This window comes from Bremia lactucae, linkage group LG1 (genome assembly GCF_004359215.1).
Source record: "Bremia lactucae strain SF5 linkage group LG1, whole genome shotgun sequence".
In the NCBI taxonomy this organism is placed as follows: Eukaryota; Oomycota; class Peronosporomycetes; order Peronosporales; family Peronosporaceae; genus Bremia; species Bremia lactucae.
In genome coordinates, this window is record NC_090610.1 from 5,184,600 (window position 1) to 5,203,869 (window position 19,270).

Consider the following 19,270-nt stretch of genomic DNA (forward strand, 5'->3'; position numbering starts at 1 on the left):
GGATAAGAAGCGCCGTTACCGGGCTGGTCCGTTTCCAGGGCCTTGTAGTTGGTTCGGGTTGTTCTGCGCTGAAGAAACTCAAGCACAATTGCTATATAAACATAGTAATACAAAAAAATAAAACTTTCGACATTTATGATATTTAAAATAATACGCCACGTACCCTTGGCGACATACGCGGAAAGTGGCAGTACGATATCTGTCCCAACCCTTCGGAAGAAGAACTTGGAGTCGCCGCTGCACCGTTACACGAAGGAGAAGCGTGGATTTCCAGGAGTAGCCGCAGCCGTACGCGGTACTGCATGCTTTGCCGGAACCATCCTGTTTGTGTTCTCTCCTTTTTAAAAACATGAAATAACACTCGTATAGTATAACACAACATCAGATTCAAGCCAGGTAGATTAATTAGTCCAGGTCCCGTAATATTAATTTAGAGACCCTTTCAACTGGCACCTGATTAGGAGGGCTCACAGTCGAGAAGCAACTGAGGGGGTCACTTTCATGTTGCCAACGCCTTATTGACGACGATGCGTCGCAGCAGGTAAATTACACGTAGAAAATTTATTAGGCAGAGGAACGAGAAATAGAATTTGATGGCGGAAGGCACTGCTTTTTGATTTTTGTTTATTATTGGCAATTGTTACTTATTTTTATGAATTTTAACAATAGCTTTCACGTAACGATAAATTTCTAATCGAATTATTGTGTCGCATCAAAGCAACTTATTGTAATTAATCATTGATATTTTAACTACAATGTATTCAGTAATTTTCCGCTCTGCCTGGGCAGTAAGCCCATAATTTGATTTCTCAGACATGGCGCCGATGTCGACGTCGTCGGCACTGGTGGCATCGTCTTCGCGTGCTTCACCACCCATAGAGGAGGACTCTGAACTACCAATGGATCTTTCACAACTTCCGTCAATCCCTGTGGCCAAGTCACTATTACTAATCAATAACTTTGTAGCTAACACCACGCGCTTCCTGAATCACTTTGCTTACGAATGTGAGGACCGAATCATGCGTGTGTCGACCAATGTCACTAGGGTCGAAGTTCTTCTAGCGATTTTGGAAGCCAAGTTAAATAGTATTCCGGATCTTAATGTGACGGACAGCACAACTTACGGCAATGATAATCGCGATACGAAGCATCTGGATCTAGGGATTTCAGATCAAGACTTACCATCCATGGAGGTCAATGAGATGCCACTTCCGCCTCCTCCACCGCCTATTACAGAAGAATCATTGATGATTGAAGGAATACCGCTTCCACCACCACCTACGTCTATCGACGGATTGGAGGGTGCCTTGGTAGTGCCTCCATCTCTTTCGTTAGACTCGATGCCACCTCCACCACCTTCATTAATGGGAGATTTCGATGACAATCATGATGATGAATTAAACGGGAATAACGGGCCTATATTGTTAAAATTAAAAGACGACCCAGTATATGCGAAATACTTTGCCATGCGGAGACTAGGCATTCCGGACCAAGTGATTGAGCACAAACTTATGATGGACGGCATAAATACGAACATTCTCAACATGGACCCTGAAGGGCCTTCACCAAGTGGAAAATTGGCGTCAACGATACCTGCAGAACCCACAGGACCAATGTTGCCTATCATGGCGCCACCTCCACCGTCAGATCTTGAAAGTGACTTCTCAGACGATGAAATTATGGAGTTACCTCCTCCTCCATTGTCGCTATTGGAGCCCAATAAAATTGAGCGTCGGTCATCTGAAAACATTGGACTGCCATTCCCACCGCCACCACCGCTACTGTCACCCACCGTGCGTTGATACAGCAAAGATTTTTCTATTTGCGAGGACTTTTGCTTTTGTAGTGACGACTTTTTTGTGATTTTTTTTTCGGCAGTCATCAATTGGCGGACCTGCCTCATTGTTTGGGGATGGACCACCTCCACTTCCGTCTTTCATTACCAAATCGGCGCTATCAGGTAGCGACATGGGCAGTTCAAGTGATGATGACATTGAAGAATTCGACGCAGATGAATTACCGGTGGCTGGCGTGATGAAACTCAAGGATGATCCTGCATTTGAAAAGTATTTAGTGTTATGTGTATGTATATACGGCTGATTATATGACTAACGATAGATATATTGTTACAGATACTTTAAAATGCGCAAGTTGGGCATGCCAGATAGCGTTATTCAGCACAAACTCAACATGGACGGCGTTACACTTGACATTTTAAGGCACGTATTTTCGAAGATGCATTCGACGAAGCAACGTGGAACGTAAAATTTAAAAATAATCGCTTTGTTTAATTTTTTTTTGCGCTGTAGCATGGATCCGGATGGTATTTCTCCAAATGCAACAAGTAAAGCAGGGACTGCCCAGCCTCCACTCCCTCCCGGGTTGCCACCACCTCCTGCAAAAAAGTATGAGGATTCGGACTCCGATTTTGATTCTGACTGAAGACACGGATGAATACTTTGCCGCGTATTCATGAAATATTTTTATTTACTTTTTTCTTAACTTTCACAGGGAGATGCACCAATTTTAAAGATATGCTGCTTGTTTCTGCATTGAATTTCAAATTTTGGACTTATGAAGTAAGTGAGCCTCCAAAATTATTTAGTGCTCTGTTAAATTATCTTTCATCATGGTTTATTAGCTTTGTAAGCACTGTGCGAGGTTATGGCAGTAATAAGGATAGTCGTAATAAAACCTTCTGCCTATTATCAGCAGGACTTCGTCTGTGACGAATATAATGCAAAATTGACTTTGGACAGTTCGTGACCGATTTGTTCTTGTAAATAAGCTTTTTGAGCACATGCAGTAGTTTTGCTTTTTGATCAGGTGATACTGTATCCATGACGTCGCGGATGATAATGCATCTAGAATAGTCAAATCATAATTATAAATTGCAGCCACGTTTAATTGTCTTTATTCACAAGCTTAGCAGCTGTATCACGCTTATTCTCTTGCTGAAGCGCTAGTTGCATGGCGTTGTGAATCATCCTACAGTCCGTCGTATACGGAGTCGAGTAGTCGACAAACGAACCTGTCGCGGACAAAGGAAAGTGTTCAAGATAAGATCGTCATTAACAATGAGTCGAATTGGTACGAACCTAAGACGCCAAGAATAGCAAATGGTTTGTATGATTTCTGCTGAATGCTAATAGGTATACCGATCAGGACACCAGCAATGCAACACTAATAAAACACACACTGGGTCAGCTTTAGATGGTAATTTTTAGGCTTTGATCGTGGAATTTGCTGATTCGTAATACCAATATCTGCCGATTTATCATGCAAGATGTCAGCATTTGCCGCAGCTGGATCGAATCCTCGTCACCCTTTGGTTGCAGACTCTCGTCGTTGCGCTTGAGAAACATGTTCGTACGGATTGGTATTTTAAAATTTGTAGGAAAGATAAAATATCAAAAAAATTAAGAATATTTTTGTAGTGCTTATTTATCAAAGCTAAGCACTTTTTTTAAATACTTACGTAAATATAGAATTATGACGACTGTGGCCTCAATCCATGTCGACGTTTTTATGCAATTATAAAGATTAATTGTGACGGACAAAATAGAGCAAAAATTGGATACGGTACATTGTCGAAATTGCTCTTATGTTTGCTCGTTAATGAAGCAAAGCTATAATTACCTCCTAAATCAGCACTTATCTCGATTCTAGAAATTCACTATTATATTTACATGAGGTAATGACTTCCATTTAAAGTTCATGTATAAATTAAAAATTCATTTGTGTGCCAATTCGTACACGGACCAATTACGCAGTTGGCACCGAAGTTGACACGCTCAGCCCCATTGGCGGCAGCGAAAAACTTACTGCTTTTTCCCTAATTTTCTTGCTAACTTGATTGCCAACCTTTTTCACCGCTTGTGCTCTGCCAAACAGTGCCTTGGGTACCGCCACAGCTGCCGCCACCGCAGTGGATTTATGATTTTTTAATCGACCAGCCTCCAATTTAGTTGGTTCCGGCACCGCTGTCTGCAGCATCATTTGAAGGACCTTATACTGGGTGTCAAAGAAAACTTCAAGCTCGTCAAGCGCCAGACCGAGTGCCTTGTGTTGGGGCTCGCCCCAATAGTTGCGCTGCCAAGCGTGGATGGCATTGCCCCAGTCCTTGCGCTCGCCCCACGTGGGCGCGCTCATTACTAGCACCACAGGCGAACCATAAACTAAAACTCTTCCATCTCGAATTCTCGAGCGCTGAAGTCTAACGGAAAAGCTATAAGGGCACCCACGACCGTCTGCGTCAGTCATACCGCGTACTTTCAGTCTTGAACGTGAGAGAATGACCTCTCGAACCATCACACCGCGATCACGTTTCGTATAGTACTGCATTTTGCCTTCACCCAGCACACAGTAGTAGATATGGCTGCGGCGGCCTTCATCGTGCACCAGTAGAAACCCTTCCTTGGACATAGTCCGCTTTTAAAATCGCGCACTGTGATCAAACCGACTTGATGGACTTCCGGGATGGGGGAAAAATAATGAGTATTGACAGCTGACTTGGGTTCAATATGCAGCATCTCAGCTCACACGTTTCAGCCAATCAGCAAATGCTACGATTGATTGATTACTTTGGTAATCCTAAAAAATCCGCGACCCCAAAATCGCCACATTTATAAAATTTCCAACTGAATGCGCTTGTACCATTGAGCTTATCACAATAAATCGATAAATTAGCAGTTAAGTTTCTTTTATAAAGGATTGTCGTTTTCTAATTGTGTAATTGTCACGCAATGAGAAAACGAAAATCCTTTATAATAAGCACCTGCCCAAAGACATAAGCGAAGGCGCGTCGGACGCGATGTATTTTAATGTCGATGAAAAGGTATGAGCTTGTCCTTCGCACCGCTTTTCATTTAACACATTACTACGGAAAAACGATTGTGTAGAGCCGTCGGTGCTTCCAGGTGGATGTGCCCAAAGATACAACGGTCCGCGCTGAATACGAGTCGCCAGATACAACGGATGTCATGGTCAGTAAGCAAAATCCACTTACTCTTGCCACAACAAAGAGACAGAAACTTATTGTGATCGTGGCTGATTGTAGAAGACAAATTTAGCATTCTATGCACCAAATTCAAACAAGGGCGTGGACGAAAAGGCGCTTTTAAAGAACGAGCCGACAAGCCAGAAGGTTGTTTGCTATCAGATTCGCTTCAAACATTGGTGCAAGGCTTTAAAATATTGTCATTGAAAGGGGGCAATTTCGCTCACAGCACAGGAAAAGGGGCCTCATTGGATCTGTGTCAGTTTAGATTCGTCCAATTACGCCCTTCCAGATGATGCATCAATGGTAAGCGAAAGCAAAGTTTTGCTAGCTAGTTACACCACATAAACTAATTGTAATTACTAGCGATTCACATTAAAATTGAGCATGGGAACGAGCCATGAGGAGTATCAGAATTTGGCCAAGAAGAATCAGATGGACGACCTCCATCTTAACATCGTAAAGCTCCGAGATCGAGTGAGTGCTCTCCAGCGCAATCAAGACTACGCTAAGGTCAATAATTTGCTTGGAAATGCAAGTTAAAAGCCTGACTTGCTGATTCTTTGGGCCAACAGGAAAAAAGTATGGCGCTTCAGTCTTCAATCAAGTCTAACAACTACAACGCCACCTTAGTATCTGTGCTTCAGGTAAGACGTGAAAATGTGGTCAAATCGATGCAATAAATGGTGCTAAGCTTTTTGTGACTGCAGATTGCTATCTTGCTTTTCGTAGGCTTTTACCAAGCCAAATACCTGCAGGCATACTTCCATAAAAAGAAACTGACATAAACCCCCACCGCGAAAGAGACACTAAATTTTAACGATGTCATTCGATTAACCAAGACCGAACATTAGCTCATGGGTTTTTAGTTTTTAATTTGATGCTCTCGATGCCCACAATTTTGACTAGAATGACCATTTAATAATCAAATTTACTCGCCGAGAGATACTTTAACCTGATGTAATTCCTCAGCTCTTTATTAAATTCTCCTAGTTTCTTTAGAAAAAGGAATTGTCCTTTAAACGCACAACTAAATTTGATATCCCCACAACTATCTTTTGATTTTTTTATTATTTTTAATTTAAGTAAACCGCTCCTACTTAAATAATTTCCACCACAACTTTTTTAGTTATTTTAAATTTGCAAGCTAAAATTGTTATTCTTACAACTTGTAAGCCATTAGTTTAAGCACTATAGGCCTTACTACATCTTTAATTCATTCTCACTTTTATAAACAACTCCACAAGCCCTTCGAACAAGACTTGCGGAGCCTGTAACGGGGTGTATCGTTACATGAAATTAACACTAAAAGGTTATTAATTAATATTATCTAAAAGGTAAATAATATTTGCAGGATATTACTTTATATAGTAATGTCCTGAATTCTTATCCATAAATAGGTATAGACCATTATGTCTATTTATTCCGCAGACTAATCAGCTGTAGAAGTAATCAAAGAGAGTTACAAGATAAGATAGATAAGAATTCATTTACATGTTTAGTATTAGTTTATAGTTAAGTCAGCATTTACAAAGATAGATTAAGAGACACTTAACTATATTAATACAGTTTTCATTTTACACTCTTAAGCTAACTTGCCTTAAGAGAAGTCTTCCTCTATACGTACAGTGTACGTCACCTAACGAGAGGCACCACTCACATCTGAAGCAGTGTGAAGTGGACTTGTACTGAAACAGTACAAGTCGCAGTGCCCCGTTACAGAGCCGATAGCCCCTCTGCTAGCCAAGGGCTTGTCAATTTGATTAATCAAATTCGAATCGGACAGAAGAGAACCAATCCCCATCCAGCATGGGCCGACATGATGATGACGACTTCGTCATCTATACGGTTGTAATCTCGCCAAGAAGAAGAGATGGAAAGAAGAACAAAAGAGCCTCAACTTGATTGATCTCATTGAAGGGGAATTGCTCATGATATAGACCTGTTGGTGGCTGAAGCAAGATCTGATACATGGTATTTGACCAATTTTAAACAGCCGCGGGTTTGCTTTCCGTGCCAGAAAGGTTTAGCGACGATCTGGACCACGAGCTATGGACGATGACCAAGCGACGGGATGAAAGTGTGCTCATGTTCTCTCAGCGTCTGTGCGAAAATGTTCGTTTTTTGGCAGATCTTTCTGATAAAAAAAACTGAAGTGATTCTAGATGTGCAGATGCGCCGCTACTACAAGCGTGGGATGCCGATTGCATGGCAAGACAAGCTTGCAGCTGCAGGTGAAAGACATGATACAGTGAATGAAATAATGCTATATTTCTCGGGACTAGAGAAACAAGAGCGACTACAGCAGGTGCCCGCTGCACGAGAAGGGCGTGGACAATTCAGAGGCAGAGGAGAAATACAGTCACAGCGTAGGACATCGCAGCGAAGGCAAGAGTGTTAAAAAAGTGGACAACAGTACAAGAGCAAGAAGGAAGGAACAAGACCAACTCCATGGTCGGGTGGACGCGATGAGTGTGGTGCTCTCATCACAAAACAAGATCGCACAATACAAGTGGTTGCTTCACCTCAAGAAGAAAATTGAGGAGCACAAGCAGCTGGAAGTCGAAAGTGATCAAGAAAAGTACCCAAATTTATTCAAGGAGGACGACATCAGCACCGAAAACGAGTGCAAGCTGATTGGTCTAGTCCGGCAAAAGCCCATTGCCCAACAGCTCCGCTGCGCGTTACCGAGCGAATTCGTCATGACAAAGAAAATTTCGCAGCTCTGTTGGACACTGGTGTCTCACGAAGTATCGTTAACAAGTCATTTGTAGTTGCCAGTGTCAAACATGGGTACAAAGTGGTGTCACAATCGATGACGGTGTTCGCAACCATGGGCCACGATGTGACGAGTAGTGGGACCATCGTCGCTCAATTTTGCTTTCTTAAGCTAAAGGCTGATTCAGTCATCACGCACTGCTTTCCAGTGATGGAAGACAGCGAAGATGCTTTGGTCATTGGTCGAGATTTGCTCCGTGCACTTGGCATCACGATCAACTTTGGTGATCAGACGGTTCAATGGGACCAACATAGCTTCGCGAAGACTTAGTGCACTGGTACCATGAGAGTCATGAACATCCAGCTCATGAGAGACTTTACAAGACCATGCACCCGATCCTGTACTGGCCAAGCATGGAGTCTACGATTGCGCGAATAATCAAGACGTGTTTGGTTTGCAAGCGTGCCAAGGTTCATGGTGAAAAATAAGATTATGGTCTTCTTCCACCCAGAACTTGCAAGAGCGTAAATCCATTTGATGTGGTCCTTGTCGATCTCATCGGACCCTATGAAGACGGAAGCTGCGGGATCACTATTATTGATCAGGCTACACGGTGGCTTGAAGTTGGTGTTCAAACCAACAAGTTGTCACTCATCTTTGCCGAGAGTTTCGATCGAGAATGGCTGTGTCGATACCCTCGTCCACGTGAAGTTATTCTACTCCAGGATGTATGACTTCCCGGTTACATGGGCTGTGCTCTTCCGGTTACCGGTTGACGATAGTGTCTTAAAACATTTCCGTTGCTAGTTGTCGGAAGACACCTTCGTAAACATCGTGATCCTGCCGCTGATCCCTGATAGCGACCACCCGAAGTTGGCATAGCAGGACTTGTTTGACTTCAGCTGCTTCTTGCTCCGTGGACGCACTTTCCTGATTATGCATGCTCCTGTTCCACTGAATCCAAAGCGTGGATACGCAGACGGATCAGGCTATCCACCATATCCTTTTTCATGCCCTGCCAGCAAGGTCAGCGTTTTCTGGGAATATGTGTATAATATTTACTCTCTCTTATGAAGGCAGCTCCGGTGCTATCGTGATAATGCTGCTTGTATATACGAGAGCAGTTGAGTTGAAGATACTGCTGATCGCGTCCACTGCGTGATAATGTAAGTGTATGCCTTAGTTGCTCCCGCGCAGTCCCAGAGGATATGGAAAAGTCCATTATGTTGCCGGTTGCAGTCCGGGCGCCTCGTGCATGTTGCGTCCAAGTCGCTTCTTGGGAAGTACAGAGTTAAATTATGGGTTTGATACTCTGTAGCAGCCCCAGACCTGGTAGTCCGTAAGAGTGTGGTTGTCTTTTCATAGCTGTTCCGTGACATCGGGAAAGGGGTGCCATCCTGTATGCCGTCTCGGGGTTGTAGCCTGGTGCTTACTGCGTTAAGTGCCGGATGTAGCTTGCACTTGACACACTGAAACGGTTGACGTTGGAGCGCCTTCAAAGCGTGCATTTTATTAATTGAGGGTGTGAGGCTTCACAGAAACTCACAGAGCCGCGGATGTGCTGTGGAGACAAGCGCCGTGTTTCGCACTGTCTCTGATAGACAGACGTTTCAAATATTATTGGATGTTGTTTTCGAAGCAAGCATCCTTGTTTCGTACCACTCAGCTTATTCGAGTGGTCGTGCTTTGACGCTGCCTGAGCTTGTGCACTGCCGTCGGTTACTATGTCCACGTCACAATGGTTATCATTCGAATGCTGCCTCTGCTTGTGCATAGCCGTCGGGATCTAGCTCCATAGTGTGATGAATAGACACACTGAGGTCTTGTGCAGTCGTGCAGATGACCGAACCGCAGGTGAGACCAGCGCACTCACCGTAGGACATCCTTACGCTTGTAAACGCTCCACGACGTTCATCAGATGACCATCTGATGAACGAGAGACAGGCATTTTAACGGCTTGATGCTGCCAGTTTGTGAATGGCTCGATTTTCCTAAGCCATGGTAATCCATGGATGACACATCCAAATTCAGTACGATAAAATCATCATCGTACTATTTAGGATAACGACTATACGTTTCTTTACTGTTACAGATGCGCCTGTTGCTAGGCGCACTGTCATCCTCGTTAAACGATTATCGCGCTCAATAAATTGAGTCTGCATCCTTCTAGCGATTCGAGTCGAATGACATTGTTCGACCCCGCACAATCGACTAGAAACTTTAGTGGCACTTTATTCGCCACTAATAATTATCAAGGTGATGAGCTTAACCTCATCGCCTGGGGCAGTTAGTTACACACAGTTGGTGTGTGATGAGCAACTTTCGTCAAAAAGCCTGCAAATACTTCGGACAGTGCTGGGTCAGTAGGGCGCTCTGCACCTACTAACCTCGACCCTTTTATACGATCCGCCCCGCCGTTGCGTTTTTGCAACAGCGTCGAGTCCGCGTCATCCGCTATTCCTAGCAAGAGGTCGATCGTTTCGCTCAATGCTCCTAGGGGGGTACTCATAGGCGTAGTGGCCGTCTTGTAAAAACGATTACATTTTTGCAATCATTTGTAACTTGAAGAGCGCGGTTTCTAGCTCTCTATACGAGAGATTCATAGGTTCTGGACCTTCGTTTTTTGTCGTCTCGGAGGACGATAAGCTTCAGAGTGGACGAAAGCTTTTTCAGGCTTAAGTCCTCCTGTTCGCTACAGAGATCACATAATCTAGCGATTCTAGTTCGTGCGGAACAGGACCGTCTGCAAGACCTTCAATAAACACAGTTACATGTATTTGTACATCTATTGGATGACTCACGATACAACTTACAAGGTATCGTGTGTGTTGGACATAAGCGTGCAGATCACGCTTGCCCTGCTTTAAGTCCAGGAGCTCGACCGGAGCCCTGAATTCGGCATGTAGCGGCTCAAGTTATTTGCCTGAGCCGAGTCTTAAGGACCTCATACGACCAAAAATATTGATGGGTCGGGACGCTTAAGCCCTAAGGCCCAAGATTTTTAGACCTCCAGCTTAGTAGGACATCTCAACCTTCTGTTAAAGGTGATGTTGTGACAGACTGATAGCAACCAGATAATTGCAATTTGCTTCTTAAAGTTGGAACAATTCAAGCCCCATCTGATTGATGGGCCACTGATAAAATTATTTACTTAATATTGATTAGACAATTTAAGACTTATCGACGTGCTGTTTGATAGGACAATGACAGAATGATTGATTTATGATTGATTATTAAAACAAGTTAAGACTTAAGTCTAAAGATAGGACCTAACTCAATAATTATATCACTTTTGGTTTTGCAGTCCCGAACCACAAGCCAACTCCACAGGTGTTTAGTAGTTTGTATTTTTGAGGTTATGATCCAAGTAACGATTCCAGTATCAGTGCAGCCCTTCGATGGGAACAGCTACACTTTGTGGGGTTTTAAGATGAAGATGTACCTATGTCAAAGGGGCTGTGGGCGTTGATAACCGGCGAGGCACCCAAATCCATACCAACAGAGATGCAGGCACACGCGGCAATTGTTCCGAGATTTCGTGACTCGCACCAAATGCACGTTGTAAGTGCAAAACGTGTGCGGGTGCGTGGGTCGCGCTTGAAAGATTTCATCAGACCCAGGACTTGGCGAATCAACTCTGGCTCAAGGAGCAGTTTTTTTCGGCAACAGCGGCAACTGCACGTTGCATGACTATTTCAATAACCAAAGACAAATGCGTCGTAAAGTCAGGAAGCAAGAAGGTGGGAACAGGATCGAAAATCTCAAAACAGACGCCGAATTTGAATGTCACGCTGCTTTTAGCAAGTGTAATGTGCGGCATTGACGACTTGTCACGCCTCGCGCCGAACAGTAAGTAAACTGATTAAAGACGACCATATTGACAGAGTCAAGATTGGGGAAGAAGGTGTTTTCGAAGTTTGTGCGACAGCTAAACAAGTCAAGAAGACTTTCAAATAAGCGAGGCGGCGCTGGAAAGATTGTAAATTGTTTTTTGCTCTCCAAGTTCTTTGATACTGAACTCAATCTTAATGCGGCCTTGATCGCTTCAATATGCTCCTTCATTTTGCTAAAGAACATCAAATCGTCGCCATATATGATAACAATACTGTATTCCTCTGCTGATTTTCGAACAAAAACGCTTGCTCTGCGGCGGAGCGATCAAAACCTTGGCTTTCCAGGTGTTGGTTCAGCTTGTTGTTCCAATGCCGCGCAGCTTGCTTGGTTCATAAAGAGCCTTTCAAGCAGATACTACTTATTTGGACAAGTGAAGTCTTCGAAGCCACCCGGCTGATCCATGCATATCCCTTCTTCTACTATACCGTTCAAGAAAGCTGTGTCGACATCAGCATTCCTTTGCTTCAAGATTTTCTGCTGCCTCTTTCGCCAGGGCAGTATTGGTCGACTCCTTTCGAGCCACTGGAGCAAATGTGTGTCATAGTCAATGCCAGGTCGCTCGGTAAATTCTTTAGCAATGAGTCGCGCCTTAACTTGATAATTGCTCCGCTTGGGTCGCGCTTTATCCGGGAACCCCACTTGCACCCAATCGCCTTCTTTGCTTGAGGCATATTCGTTAGCTTCCACGGCTTGTTATCATGAAGTGACTTTATCTCGCTCTCCATTGCCTAAAACCATTGATTCTTGTATTTGCTCGTCATCACCTCACTATATGACGTTGCTTTCTCCCCATCATTCTCTTTAGTATAGAGGCAGCAAAGCAAGCCGATTTCGTCCTCAAAATCGTCCAAGTTAAACACTCCTCGAGATTTTCTTAAAAATTTCTGTTCATAGCGAACGAAACCTCCCCGCTTGCGCACCGAACGCACCATCCATTCTTCATGTCCATCCGTACCAGGAGTGCTAGATGCCCGCGTGAAAATGCATCCTGTTGGCTCTATGTGCCCTTCCAGTTGTCGAACTTGGGCGTAAAGGTGGCGTCTGGGGGTCCACTGCCGGTGGTGCTTGTACATTTGCATTATCTATATTCACGTTGTCAATTGCGTCGAAGATGCCCCCGGTACCGCTTATCTTTGTCTTGCTTGCTTGGCTTTCGTCAGAAGTCACACTTCGTGATACAACGATTGAACCATCAGCTGCGTTAATGAGTCTGTATGCCTTCTGTTGTTTTGCGTATCCTAGATGATGGCACTTAGTCCCAAAATCGTCCAGCTTCTTTCGCCTTTTATGGCGAGACGTGCCTAGCATACGGTGCCAAATACACGGATGTGCTCTAAATGGGTTCCCGCTTAAATTCCAGCTCAAAAGGACATGAACCTTTGCTTGACGAATTCTGCAGTACATTCCGTATGTCTGCTGCAGTCACAATCGCCCCACACCAATAGCGCTTGTCCAGGTCACTGTCTTTGAGCATACATCTTGTCATTTCGACAAGTATTCTATTCATTCGTTCAGCCATGCCATTTTTCTGTGGATTATACGGCACTCTTGCCTGATCCCGAGCTGCTCGCAGATTGTATCCATTCCAGCGTTTTGATATTCGCCTCGATTATCACTACGCAGGACCTTCACTTCTGTTATCGTCTTGTACTGTGACATAGCGACTTTTCATCTTTATAAAAGTCGCCATGTACCTAAATCCCGATAATGAAGCATGGATTATTGGACCAAGAATGCCCGAGCATACGACGCTATCTGAGCGCGTACTCTCCTTCACTGTAATGTATAAAATACTGCTTGGGAATTGAGATGCATCGCGACCGGAGCAGCAAGGTAATCAAGATTGACCAGCTTGCATAGATCAACGACTTGCGGAAAAATTTGGCATGTAACACTGCAAAGATGTACAAACTCCAGCGGACAGCAGTTCAAGACTTGTCAAGCCAGCAGAAGAGGAAGCTTTTGTAATATAGTTCCCTTATTGCGAGGTTGTGGGAGCACTGATGTACGTGGCAACTTGTACTCGACCAGACATTGCACACGCCGTGAGGGAGGTAGCTTAGTTTTGCGAGAAGTACGAAGAATCGCACTGGATTGCAGCCAAGCAGATTCAAAAGTATTTGAAGCCAACGCAAGACATTGGAATATTATTCGACAGCGCTAGGAAGGGGGAGCTTATTGGATTTGCTGATACAAATTGGGCTAGTGATTTGGACACGCTACGATCGACAACAGGCTATGTTTTCTCCTAAAACGGTAGCGTCATTTCGTGGAAGTCCAAGCGGCAGTCAACAGTGGCAACTTCAAATACAGAAGCCGAAAACTTGAGTCTCTATTACGCAAGTCAGGAAGCGATCTGGCTCCGACTACTGCTCAAGGACTTTAAGTATTTTCATGATAATGCGACAACTATTTATCAAGACAACCAAGGATGTATAGCATTGACAAATAATCCTGTCTACCACTCAAGGACGAAACATATCGACATAAAATACCACTTTATCTGTGAGGGAGTGGAAAGTCAACTGAAGACATGGTAGCCGATGGCATGACAAAGGCACTTGCAAAGACAAACAACAAATTCGTTTCGAGTCTCAAACTAACCAGATAACCGCTTCACAGAACCAACATCAAGGGAGAGTGTAAAAGGTGATGTAGTGACTTTTTAGCAACCTAACATTTGCATGCTGCTTATTAAAGTTGGAACAACTTAAGCCCCATCTGATTGATGGGAAACTAACAGATTGATCTACTTATTAATGATTATTTAGACAATTAAGACTTATCGACGTGTTGATTGATAGGACAATGACAGATTGAATGACTTATTATTGATTAGACAATGTAAGACTAAGAACAAAAGAAAGGACCTAACCGCATCATAATCTCACTTTTGGTTTCGCAAGTCCCGACCACAAGCCAACTTCACAAGTGTTTAGTAATTTGTTTTTTTAATCACGCCCTCGTCGCATCATCATTTATGCGGCGAGCTTCAGTGGCGTCGTCTAATATGACGCACCATCTTATAAGGGAGTCGCCTTTGAATTGTCTTACACTTAAAGAGTTTGATCTTTAAACTTTCGAGTCGTGGTGAAAGCGTCGACCCGCTAGCAGCATGTAAATGCTGCTGCCTCAACAGTTCTGTTAATGAAGCATCCTGTTCTCTCAACAACCCTGCTTATTGAGAGCCTTGCTGGTGAAGCAAGGATCCTTGCTTTGGCCCCGTCGTTCATGCTGTATGTCTTAATGATTCATGTGTACACCGAAAGTTTTGCGCTTTGTGCATATGCGTGCATTAGGATATGTATGCATGCAAGTAGAGGGATCGTTTGGGAGGATCCTGCTCAGATGCTTCCCATGCTTAGCGTGTCTTTAGATGCCTTCGTTTTGAAAGCAATCCCATTGAATTTTATCGGATGGGATTTCCTTGGAGTGGCAGCTTCCACACGAGTGCGAGTACAGCCGAGCGCGAAATGTTCGGGAACCAATACGTGTCCTCGTTTTGCGTGACTTCGAGGTACGGGATCAGCGCGTGGGAGCCAGTCCACGAAGGAGGGCGAGTGACTTGCTGGGCACCGAGACGTTCTACGATTTGCGTTGATTCATCGTGTAGCGCGCGAAGTCACTTGAGCTGCTGTCCGGGGGGGGGTTTGCAAGAGCGGAGTCTACATGCTGCTTGATGAAGTCTCGCTGCTTCGGCCAAAAGGGTCCTGCATGCATGAAGTCGCTTAGCGAGGGAAGATTAGGTTCAGTCCATATTTCAAGACACTGTCGAAGCGCAGTAGAGGTGCCTCAGCGCATGCGTTGCTCAAACTGAAGCTCAGTGTCGGAGTTTAACCAAATCGGCTGTCGAATACCATTCAGGGCACGATCTTCGGGCGATAGGTCACGTCACGTGATCATCCAAGACGTGCGATGCCACAATATCAACGTCATCTTTCACCACGTCGAAGCGAGCTACCATTAAATCATGGTACCGTGCCGCTGTGGATATGGTCAAGGTGTCAAGTGCGTAGCTGCAGCCATACTGAGGAAGAATCAGGTGTAGGTGTCCCCAATTGAGAGGTTCAGTAGTGCCAACGGACTGCACCAACTGAAGTAGAAGCTGGAGTCGTTGTCGCTTGAGATGCGCGTCAAGGTTTGTAATACCAAGACCGCCATCGCTGCGGTTCTGGTACAGGAATTCTAAATCAGCAGGATATTTCTGGCGCCACGGTCGTGTTTGCGGCTCAGCACAAATCGGTTTAGCATTGACTGCCATCGCCGGACGACTGTCTTTGGGGCGGTCAAGTGCAGTGTATAGTGTCACAAACGCGACAGCACCATGGTTCGCGCCACAAGAAGCCACCCTCGCAACGTTCGCGCTCGTTGGAACCATGACTGGAAGGCCCCGCAGAACCGCTAGTCGATGACTTCGAGGATGCGCTCGTCAACAGAATGTTTGTGTGTGAGTAGCAACTTTCGTCAAAAGGCCTGCAAATTCTTCTGACGTTGCTGGGTCAGTAGGGCGCTCCGCACCTACTGACCTCGATCCTTTTTAAACGATCCGCCCCGCCGTTGCGATTTCGCAACAGCGTCGGGTCCACGTCCTCCGCTATTCTTAGAGGGAGGTCGATCGTTTCGCGCAGTTTTTTAAGGCATTGGGGTACTCATTGGCGTAGTGGCCGTCTGGTAACAACGATTTCATTTTTGGAATCGTTTGTAACTTGACGAGCGAGGTTTCTAGTTCTCCATACGTGACGTCCATAGGTTCTAGACCTTCGTTTTCTTGTCGTCTTGAATGACGATAAGCTCCAGAGTGGACGGAAGCTTTTTCTGGCCAAAGTCCTCCTGCTCGCTAAAGCGATCGCTTGATCTAGCTTTTTAAGTTCGAGCCGGAACAGGTGAGTCTTGACAGGACCGTCTGCAAGACCTTTAATACACACAGTTACATGTATTTGTACATCTATTGGATGACTCATGATACAACTTACAAGGTATCGTGTATGTTGGGCATAAGCGTGAAGATCACGCTCACCCTGATTCAAATCCAGTAGCTCGGTTGGAGCTCCGGATTCGGCACCTGGCGGCTCAAAGTGATTTGCCTGGGCCGGTTCTTAAAGACCTCATACAATCGAAATATCAATGGGTCGGGAAATTTGAGCCCTAATGCCCAAGATTTGGCACGTCCGGCTAAGTAGTTATGCCAAATTTAACTTTCGTCGCATCATCTTCGATGCGGCGGGCTTCAATGGCGTCGTCTGATTCGACGAGCCATCTTAAAAGGGATTCGTCTTCGACTGCCTTAAACTTAGAGATTTCGACCTTAAGAGCTTTCGGTTCGTCGCGAAAGCGCCGACCCCTAGCAGCATTCACATGTTGCTATTTCAACAATTCTGTCTGTTGAGCATCCTGTTTTCTCAATAATTTTGCTTATTGAGAGCCTTGCTGATTAAGCGAGGCTGCTTTTTCTTGATCCTCGTCGAGTTCATGATATATGAGCTTGTTGATGGCCGAATGTTGTTTATCTCTGTTCAGAGTGAATAGTATGGCGCCAACGGCTGACCCACCTACAACTGTCCTCATGCGTTTGACCGCTCTCCATTCTAGTCTCTCAAATGAGTGAACCTTTCACGCTAGCGCCCTCCTTCCTTCGTCCAACATGTCCTTGTTGGACGGAACGTGGTAGGCCGTTAAAACGAATTACGAAATGCTACTAGGTGTGACAAAGCACCTTTTGTAGGCGGGCACGTCGTAATGCGGCACGCTCTACTAAGACACACACCCTAGCACAGCGAGGAAGCGGTTTAACCAGCTTCTCTTACGTCCAGTGAGGTAGTTGTGGTGGGCGCGTTAGCGACCTCACCCAACGCACTAAGTACTCTGGTTAAGTGTCGTCACGGAGCGGTAATCCGGCTCCGCGTGCGCACTTACCAAGTAAGAAGTAGTTTTCAGACTGATTTATATTTAATCGTATTAAATATAAATAGATATTTTTACCAATTAAAATGTCATCTCTATAGATAACACTTAATATGAATAGCGAGCGTATCTTTCTAGATACCTTGCGTAATGGATGACGCTAGTCGTCATCCCTTCTAATGTGAATGCACCCATGTGCATCACATTCACAAGGGTTGGCCACAAATGTGCACCACACCCGAGTGCTGGGTCTAATTACAATTATTTAGTAATTGACCATCCCCTTACGTACACCAAGTGTACTTAACGGGGACTTTGTAACATTAGGGCGACTTTTTTTTTTAGCCCGTGACACCATCCCCCCCTTTAAGAACGAATTTACATTTTTAAAATCGTCAAAGAGGAGAGAGGAACTGCGAGCAGTCCACTTTAACAGTGACGATGCTGATCCGTCGCTCATTGTCGACTACAATGAGTCGACACCGTTGCCGTCACCTCATAGTAGTGATGCGAACAACGAGCTCATGAGGAAGGATCATGGCGCATTATTGCCCATTCAAACTTCTCTCATGGCTCACAACATGGTGACAGCAGCATTGACGAATGCTGTCTCGTCGTCTGCGCTGGAAAGCGCAGCGACAGGTAACGAGAGCACTGCCCTTAAAAGCGCAGCCGCTTCTCCGTTGGGTAAAACCACAACGCATTATGCTCAAACCATAATCCATAATGGTTCTGACATAGAGATTTGAGCCTAAAGCTCCGCCAATGACACGTGAACGTGCTCAGTCGGTGTCACAAGCCAGTCGTTTAGAACGTGGCTATGTGACGGGTGGCATTCCAAAGATGCCCCCTCCATCTAAATGGCCTCGTTTAAACGGGCCAAGAGCGTCGCTCCTAGAGCGCGCTCTTGTAGACGCACATAATTATTATGGCGTCTTTCAATCATGGAGGGCTCAGGGAAAATTGCTTGGGCGTATTTTCCCGATCCCGGTCGTGTTGCGTTCAAATGAAACGCCCGATCAATATGAGGCGGAATTCCTGCGCTGCACTCATCCGCATTCCGATGCGATGAAACAGCGGTCGCAGCGAATTAGTTTCGCCCGCTTGCGTGTGAAAGAAAACATGGGTGGTACTGTACCCCCTGTTTCTTCTCACAACGCTACTTCTGCAAGTCCATTTGAGACTAGCAAAGAGGCCCCAGCTAATGCTCTTTTTCATAGGCAGCCACCAAGCCGAACACATCAATACATAGGGTATCGATCGGTTCCCAAGAGTCAAAACTCTTCGGTTAACCTTTGCATTGGACGAGGATCTGATACCCTTGCCTTACGGAGCGGTGAACAGGCAACCTTCTAACAAGGAAAGTTTGATTCCCACCCGCATCCATTAGTGCAGGCGGCACCCGATAGGAGTGGCGATCTCGCCCAACTACTCGCGGCTGCCTTACCTTCGTCCGTTCAGTCACAGGCGTTATGCGCTGCTGAACAACGTTTTGCGGATCTCGAGGGTCAAGTCTCACAACTGACCTCGGATCTCGTTGATGTCCGAGCGAAGGCTCGTCAGGGTTATGAACACCTGAAGACTCGCTTGGACCTCTTTGAAAGAATACTGAGGGATCCGCGTTACTCGCGTGATGTCCCTCGCTCTCCAAGTCCTGTTCGTGGAGGGAGGAATCGGTCTGATAGCTTTTCGCCTTCACCGTCCCCCTCACCCGAACGACGCTCGACTCACAGTCGGCGTCACCATCGGTCTCCTTA

At 45.2% G+C, this 19,270-nt stretch overlaps 4 protein-coding genes across 4 annotated transcripts; 2 read left to right on the top strand and 2 right to left on the bottom strand.

Annotated features, from left to right (window-relative positions):
• Positions 1 to 815: 815 nt before the first annotated feature.
• Positions 816 to 2,442, top strand: CCR75_002067 (uncharacterized protein; the record flags this gene model as incomplete). The annotated part of the gene is made up of 4 exons (XM_067960167.1): positions 816 to 1,793; positions 1,879 to 2,066; positions 2,133 to 2,261; positions 2,310 to 2,442. 4 exons carry the CDS (start codon positions 816 to 818, stop codon positions 2,440 to 2,442), a joined length of 1,428 nt encoding a protein of 475 aa, XP_067822963.1.
• A 442-nt stretch (positions 2,443 to 2,884) lies between these two features.
• CCR75_002066 (uncharacterized protein) lies at positions 2,885 to 3,365 on the bottom strand (the record flags this gene model as incomplete). The annotated part of the gene is made up of 3 exons (XM_067960166.1): positions 2,885 to 3,031; positions 3,099 to 3,183; positions 3,261 to 3,365. The coding sequence occupies 3 exons, from the start codon at positions 3,363 to 3,365 to the stop codon at positions 2,904 to 2,906; spliced, it is 318 nt and encodes a 105-aa protein (XP_067822964.1). The 3' UTR covers positions 2,885 to 2,903.
• A 400-nt stretch (positions 3,366 to 3,765) lies between these two features.
• On the bottom strand, positions 3,766 to 4,425 carry CCR75_002065 (uncharacterized protein; the record flags this gene model as incomplete). Its single annotated transcript, XM_067960165.1, has 1 exon — positions 3,766 to 4,425. One exon carries the CDS (start codon positions 4,423 to 4,425, stop codon positions 3,766 to 3,768), a length of 660 nt encoding a protein of 219 aa, XP_067822965.1.
• A 388-nt stretch (positions 4,426 to 4,813) lies between these two features.
• CCR75_002064 (uncharacterized protein) lies at positions 4,814 to 5,958 on the top strand (the record flags this gene model as incomplete). Its single annotated transcript, XM_067960164.1, has 7 exons — positions 4,814 to 4,837; positions 4,902 to 4,985; positions 5,060 to 5,146; positions 5,210 to 5,305; positions 5,366 to 5,512; positions 5,575 to 5,646; positions 5,710 to 5,958. The coding sequence occupies 7 exons, from the start codon at positions 4,814 to 4,816 to the stop codon at positions 5,785 to 5,787; spliced, it is 588 nt and encodes a 195-aa protein (XP_067822966.1). The 3' UTR covers positions 5,788 to 5,958.
• Positions 5,959 to 19,270: the final 13,312 nt, after the last annotated feature.